General features: G+C 38.2%; 1 protein-coding gene across 1 annotated transcript; it reads left to right on the top strand.

Moving 5' to 3' along the window:
- Nucleotides 1-739: 739 nt before the first annotated feature.
- On the top strand, nucleotides 740-7,918 carry pcdh8.2 (protocadherin 8, gene 2). The gene is given in 2 exon segments (NM_001004845.1): nucleotides 740-2,855; nucleotides 7,683-7,918. Coding segments are annotated over 2 exon segments (2,031 nt in total). The 5' UTR covers nucleotides 740-887; the 3' UTR covers nucleotides 7,746-7,918.
- The last annotated feature ends 272 nt before the right edge of the window (nucleotides 7,919-8,190 follow it).

Genomic DNA, 8,190 nt, shown 5'->3' with positions numbered 1-8,190 from the left:
TTATAAATTGTCCAATCCCCATTGGGCTGTACTTTATTACATTAACAAGGACCCATGCTTCTCTTTCTCAGTCCCTGTTAAAGCTAGGTAAAATCAAAATGAATATTTTTATAGCACCATTTTTTTTTATAATTATCTACCTAAGGAATACCCATTATTATGACCACCAACAAATAAGAGGTGCAATATTTGGTTTGAGACTTAACGTTGAAGTTGAAGAAGGTTTAGACCCAACAGAAAGGTGAATGGGATGAAATCTAGATTTAATAAGTCTGGGCTAAAAAAAATATTTTAATGTTAAACCATTATCTATATTCATTACACCCTTAGGTGATAGATATTTGTTATACAATCATTTTGTCACATATATACATAAAAATAAACATTGCCTAATAACTGACATGGTAAAAATATATATATATGTATATATAAACATATATTAAAATATTTACTTTATTCAATGAAAAAGGAAATATTTTGTTTGTTGTTGCCATTCAAGAATGAATCCCCTGTATTTCACATATTTCTTTATGAAACACTGATTTGATTTGAGCCACTGTCATAAAATATAACAGTTTGTTGGACTTCCAAGTGAGACCTATTTGATGACAGTCTCATTAGCTCTGCCCCAGTGCTCCTTTGTCTCTGGGGAAAGGGATTGGCTAGAAGTAAATTCATTTACATATCCTCTGGGAATATAACCTGGGGGCAGAGATGGGACCAAGCAGACAAGCAGGATCCTTCCTACACAAAAGAACTCCTTGGGATTGTTTTAAATGACTGCGGGTCTGGAAGGATTCACACTTGCACACTGTTTCTAGACAAGAAAGAACTTTAACTTTGTTACTGGTGCAACTTTGGATTCTGCATTCCTCTAGAGTCACAAGATGCTGCTTCTCAGAGCCATTCCATTGCTGCTTCTGGGACTGATGGTTTTGCAATCGGACTGTGAAATTGCCCACTACTACATAGATGAAGAGGAACCTCCTGGCACCGTAATTGCAGTTTTGGCACAGCACTCTGTGTTTAACACTACAGATATACCTGCCACCAATTTCCGTCTAATGAAACAATTTAATAATTCCCTTATTGGAATCCGTGAGAGTGATGGGCAGCTGAGCATCATGGAGAGGATTGACCGGGAGCAGATCTGCAGGCAGTCCCATCACTGCACCCTGGCTTTGGATGTGGTCAGTTTTTCCAAAGAACACTTTAAGCTTCTGAATGTGAAAGTTGAGGTAAGAGACATTAATGACCATAGCCCTCGCTTTCCTAGTGAAATAATTCATGTGGAGGTGTCTGAAAGTGCCTCTGTGGGGACCAGGATTCCTTTAGAAATTGCAGTAGATGAAGATGTTGGGTCCAACTCCATCCAGAACTTTCAAATTTCAAATAATAGTCACTTCAGCATTGATATGCAGACCAGAGCAGATGGGGTGAAATATGCAGATTTGGTCTTAATAAGGGAACTTGACAGGGAAATCCAGCCAACGTACATAATGGAGCTACTAGCAATGGATGGGGGAGTACCATCACTGTCTGGTACTGCAGTGGTTAACATCCGAGTACTGGACTTTAATGATAACAGCCCAGTGTTTGAGAGAAGCACCATTACTGTGGATCTAATAGAGGATGCTCCTTTGGGATACCTTTTGTTGGACTTACATGCTACTGATGATGATGAAGGAGTGAATGGAGAAATTGTCTATGGATTCAGCGCTTTGACATCTCAAGAGGTACGTCAGCTATTTAAAATTAACTCCAGAACTGGCAGTGTTACTCTTGAAGGCCAAGTTGACTTTGAGTCCAAGCAGACTTATGAGTTTGAGGTACAAGCCCAAGATATGGGCCCCAACCCACTGACTGCTACTTGTAAAGTAACTGTGGATATAATTGATGTAAATGATAATACCCCAGTCATCACCATTACTCCTCTCACTGCCGTAAATGAAGGAGCTGCCTACATTCCAGAGACAGCCGCAAAGGAGAGCTTTATAGCCCTTATCAGCACTACAGACAGAGACTCTGGATCTAATGGACAAGTTCGCTGTACTCTTTATGGACATGAACACTTTAAACTGCAGCAAGCTTATGAGGACAGTTACATGATAGTTACCACCTCTGCATTAGACAGGGAAAATATAGCAGAGTACACTTTGACTGTGGTGGCAGAAGACCTTGGCTTCCCCTCACTGAAGACCAAAAAGTACTATATGATCAAGGTTAGTGATGAGAATGATAATGCACCTGTATTTTCTAAACCACAGTATGAAACTTCTATTGTGGAAAATAATGCTCCAGGCTCGTATATCACTACAGTGGTGGCCAGAGACCCTGACAGTGATCAGAATGGCAAAGTAAACTACAGACTTGTGGATGCAAAAGTGATGGGCCAGTCACTAACAACATTTGTTTCTCTTGATGTGGACTCTGGGGTATTGCGGGCTGTAAGGTCTTTAGACTATGAAAAGCTTAAACAACTAGATTTTGAGATTGAAGCTACAGACAATGGCATACCTAAACTTTCCACTCGTGTTCAAGTAAAACTCAGAATAGTTGATCAAAATGATAATAGTCCAGTGATAACCAATCCTATTCTTAATAATGGCTCAACTGAAGTCCTGCTCCCAATCAAAGCTCCTCAAAATTTCTTAGTTTTCCAGCTCAAAGCTGTGGATTTAGATGAAGGTCAAAACTCCCAGCTCTTCTATACCATACTGAGAGATCCAAGTAGATTGTTTGCGATTAACAGAGAAAATGGTGAAGTATTCTTGAAAAAACAATTAACCTCTGACCGTTTCGAGGACTTGAGCATAGTAGTTGCAGTGTATGACTCAGGAAGACCTTCACTATCCACCAATGCTACAGTAAAGTTTATCCTTACTGACTCTATGCCTTCTAATGTTGAAGTAGTCATTTTGCAACCATCTGCAGAAGAGCAACACCAGATAGACCTGTCTATTATATTCATTGCAGTACTGGCTGGTGGTTGTGCTTTGCTGCTTGTGGCCATCTTTTTTGTGGCCTGTACTTGTAAAAAGAAAGCTGGTGAATTTAAGCAGGTGCCTGAACAACATGGAACATGCAATGAAGAATGCCTGCTAAGCACCCCATCTCCCCAATCAGTCTCTTCTTCTGTGTCTCAATCCGATTCATGCCAACTCTCCATCAGTACTGAGTCTGAGAACTGCAGTGTGTCCTCCAACCAAGAACAGTGTGAGCATCAACAAACAGGCCTAAAGGTAAGATTTTACTATGTTCAAATTTACATTTTTGGCTAGGATTAAAAAATACTGTCTCAGGAGTTGAGTTGTTATGCATTCATTTCCATAGTATAATGCAGCAATGTCCACATTGGGGTTAAATAAACCTGGGCGACATTAGTTTAAGTTAGGAGTAATCAGATGGAAACACCTTAAATGAAACACTGTAAATCTTACTCATTATAATCCTAAATGATGTGCCATAGGGTACAGTAGCCAGTAATTTATTATAATTGCCTTCACAGTGGGAAATGCCAGTCCACTGTTGGAATATTGGCCCTGCAGAATACTAGGAAAATGCTAGGGGGCCAAGGCATCAGTGGGTATCCTGCTGTCCTATTCATTTGCCCTTGTATGCCTATACCATTACCATTACCCATTTCTGCATGGGCATAAATGATAGCAAGTAAAAAGAGGAGACTAGGACAATAAAGTGAGATAAAAGAACATAGAGAGTGGGCCTTTGATCTAATGCTATCTGCTGGGTCCCTGTCCCCCTAGTGCCACAGACAGCCATTGCTCCTGTACAACAGCTGTGTAATATAGATACCGAATAACTGACATTTTCTTTTTTTCCCTTGCAGCACTCAGTCTCTGTACCAACTTATCACACATCTGGTTGGCACCTGGACAACTGTGCAATGAGCATAAGGTAAACTTTCCTGTTTATGTACCACAGTTACAAAATCCATGAATATTCAGTCAGTTGGCACCTAAATAATCAGTCAGTTGGCAGAATACTTGACAATTTTAGCAATAGCAAAAGCAAACAATACTAGATTACTGTATTAAGGTTTTTCTCTCAAAGTAGTGATCAAGCAAATAAAGTGTAGCTAAATCTGTAACTTATATATTCATAACATATTGTTAAAGCACAGTAGCACTAGATACATAGGGATATACATAAAGTATAGACTATAAGATCATGGTGCACTCCAAAGCAAAATATATTAGTAGGTGCCATAAAGACTTATAAAAGGGAATTATTCTATGACAATTCTCATTGCTTTTATTCCAACAAACTTTCTGGGTAAAATTTAGAGCCAGACAAGATGTAAAAGATGTACTCACCCCCTACATTGGCAATATTTAGCAGCTTTTGTTTACAGGGATTGCTGGGAGTTGTAGTAAAAAAGACTGAAACACCAGATCCTGGACACTGTATATGAAATATGCAATATTTGAGTAGTTATAGAGGTCCATTATTGTTGTATTTTCTCCCACTGAACCTAGTGGGAATCTTGAGAAAACACAAGCACTGTTTGAAAAATCTTTTAAAAATAAACCACTTTTGATTCTCAGTGCCATGAACAGGTTATTTATAGGGTTTTGCTGCTACATTCAAAAGTAAATCAAACTGCTACTTGTGGCTAAGCTTCCAGGGCATGTGGGATCTGTAGTTTAGCAACACCTAGTGGTTAAAACCAATTTGCATAGATAAGAGGGTTTTTTTCCAGGCAAAATGCAGGCATGTATTAACATGAAGTTTTTCTTTTTGCAGTGAAAATTCTCACACAGGGCACTTTAGTACAAAGGACAGCGGCAAAGGAGATAGTGACTTCAATGACAGTGACTCTGATACTAGTGGAGAAGGACAAAAGAAGAACTGTGAGCAGCCAATAAAGGCACAGACCAGTAAGTACTTGTTCCATTAAACCTGCCTATCATTGGGATTGCACATTCCTTGTCAGGACAGTTAATATTAAGCAGCACATCACTGATAGATACAATGAAGAGTGACAGCCATGGTCGGGGTTGTTAGAATAATATTCACATGTTAAAGTTAAAGACAGGTGTTGGGACAGCTGTGAGCTAATGTGCCAGTGCTGCCAACACTCTGACTTCCTGACATTTTCTTTTCAATTGAGCCTCTGTCTTTTTGTGATGGTGGGAAGTCTGTTAAATCCTTACACAGCTTGTAATGGAGAAGTGCAAAGTAATATCAGCACATCTATCTATCTATCTATCTATCTATCTATCTATCTATCTATCTATCTATCATCTATTATCTATCTATCTATCTATCTATCTATCTATTTATATATCTATCATCTATCTATCAGCACTATTTATCTATGGACTATTCACAAAATAGGGGGCATTTACTAATCTGTACACAAATAAATGTATATATATAATTTATCTAATAATATTAATATGTAAAATATTAAGGGCCCAGTTCACCAAAGTAGGCACTACATTGAACTGGTGCAGTTACCAATAGCAACCAATGAGCAATTTGGCTACAAATTAGAAGGAGGATGTAGGTTGCTATGGGAAGCTGCACTGGTGCAGTAGAATTAATTCTTTACATTTTTGCCCTTTTATTAATAGGCAAGATAGGAAAATGGTGGACATAAATGGGGTTATGTAATAAAAGGCACTGCCTGTCATATACTGTAGAGATTTAGCCTATACATTGTCTGCCTTTGATACCCACTGCAGTATGTCTCTCACACGGTTTGTAGTAGCAAATGGAACACCATGCAACAAACACACAGAAATACTAAATACAGAGTCAGGACTTCTGCGTACTATATGTGTTGCATTTGTTGCTTTGGAACCTGCCACACTGGTTGCTGTGGTATGTCTATGTATAAAATGCGCCAATAGACTGCAGTGAACTGGCATTTAATAGGTAAATTGTACTAAAAACACACACTTCCAAAGATGGGGATATCAGTGTTTTTCTTAACAAGAAGAAATCATATTTAGGGGTCCCTAATTGATATTTGGCCCTTAAGATCAGGTTCTGTGGAGGGCCCTTGGTGGATACCAGTGAAAGCATTCATTTTTAACACAACCCCCACTCAAATGTTCTAGTTTGGCATTTTATTATAATTTAGATCCTTAAAGGAAAACTATACCACCAGAATGAATACGTTTGAATTGTATGATCCCAGTGGGCAGCCCTTTCTTCTTAAAATGGCAGTTTTCTGTTTAGCATTACCCAATGTCGCATTCTACTAAAAAAGTATATTTTTATGAAAATAGTCTATTTAGATAAAGCAGGGTTTTACATATGAGCTGTTTTATGCAATGTATTTTTTATAGAGGCCCACAGTGTTTGGGGGGTGTAGTTTTCCTTTAACTGATGACATTAGAGTTGGATGGCCTTGAACTTATTGTGCACCAAGGCCTAAAGGACCATTATTAACAGTGTATAAGTGAGTTCAGTGAAAATGGGGCTTAAGGTTACCATACAATGGCCTAAGCATACAAATGACTAACATTTACACTTATGTTGTGTCTCTAGGTGCTCAATACACAGATGAATCAGCGGGGCTCCGACATGCCGATAACTATTTCAGCCACCGAATCAACAAAGGTCCAGAAAATGGGAACCTCACTTTGCAATATGAAAAAGGCTATAGACTGTCTTACTCGTTAGCTCCTGCTCATTACAATACCTACCATGCAAGAATGCCTAACCTGCACATACCGCACCATACCCTTAGAGACCCGTATTACCATATCAATAATCCTGTTGCTAATCGGATGCCGGCTGAATATGAAAGAGATTTAGCCTACAGAAGTGGCACATTATCTCCACAGAGATCGTCTAGCAGATACCAAGAATTCAATTACAATCCGAAGATATCAAGACAGCTTCATCCTTCAGAAATAGCTACAACCTTTTAATCATTAGGCATGCAAGTGAGAATGCACGAAGGCAAGCGTTTTAGCATGAAAGCTAAATATATGGAGTCTCCCCTTCTCTCTGATGGATGGGGGGCAGAGGACAGTCATAAATACACAGCTGCCTTTTATTTGCATTTCACATGGGACTTTTTTAACTTATTTATTTCTCCCGGTTTGTATGTGACATATGTCCTGTCATCTATCAATTAAATCCACAGACATACAGTCAAATATTTTAGGGCCCCTGAAACAGCACATAAAGCAGAACCCACAGTGGTCCTTTTAGTCTGCCCTCTCTGTTAATAAGCCCCTGGTCAAACCTAAATAGAGATAAGGGCAATATCATGGGGTTTTACCTGCATCTCACCTACTGGGTTTTTATGTGTGAACATGATTTACACTTAAAGGGGTGGTTAACCTCTACATTAACTTTTAGCATGATGTAGATAATAATATTCTGTGATAAGTTGCAATTGGTCTTCATTTTTCAGTGGTTTTTCAGTTGTTTAACTTTTTGTTCAGCAGCTCTCCAGTTTGGTATTTCAGCAGCTATCTGGTTACTTAGATCTTATTTACCATAGCAACCAGGCAGTTATTTAAATGAAAGACTGGAATATAGATAGGTGAAGGACTGAAAAGGAAGATAAGTTATAAGTAACAATAACAGTAATATTTTAGCCACAGAGTGCAACATTTTTCTGTCTGCTGGGGACAGTGATCTAGAAAGAGGCAGAAAAGGAAGGCAAATAATTAAAAAAACTATTAAAAATAATGAAGACCAATTGCAAAATTGCTAGGAATTGGACATTCTTTAACATAATAAACTTAAAGGAGAATTAGACCTTTAATAGGAGGCACTGGATTTCAGTGCATTCGCTGTTGTATATATTCTGTACATTTGGTGTTTGTGTATATATTTCAAGTCCACAAAGACATGTGTATATAGCGCAGAACTTTCTTTTTAAATTAAATATTCTGATACTTTTTTTCCTCAATAAATAATTAAATAAAAACTGCAACTCTTTTATTTTATATTTGCTTTGCTCTGAAAACCCGGATCCATTAGTAATGCAATTAGCATTGCCAGTCAATCCTGACATTGCTTCTGCTTCTTCCTCACGAACAACACTTTGGAATAAAACACAACAAAACAGACAATGTTCTTTTAGCCATAACAATCTAGTCATCCAGGTGTATTAGTAATGACAAGGACATATTACAATAATTTATGCTGGTAGCTATCTGCAGTTTGTGTCCTTCAAATCCAATAATCTAAGGTTGAACA

This window comes from Xenopus tropicalis, chromosome 2 (genome assembly GCF_000004195.4).
Source record: "Xenopus tropicalis strain Nigerian chromosome 2, UCB_Xtro_10.0, whole genome shotgun sequence".
NCBI classification, from domain to species: domain Eukaryota; kingdom Metazoa; phylum Chordata; class Amphibia; order Anura; family Pipidae; genus Xenopus; species Xenopus tropicalis.
Note: the sequence above shows the minus strand (reverse complement) of the source record. Positions and strands in the feature narration are given on the sequence as shown.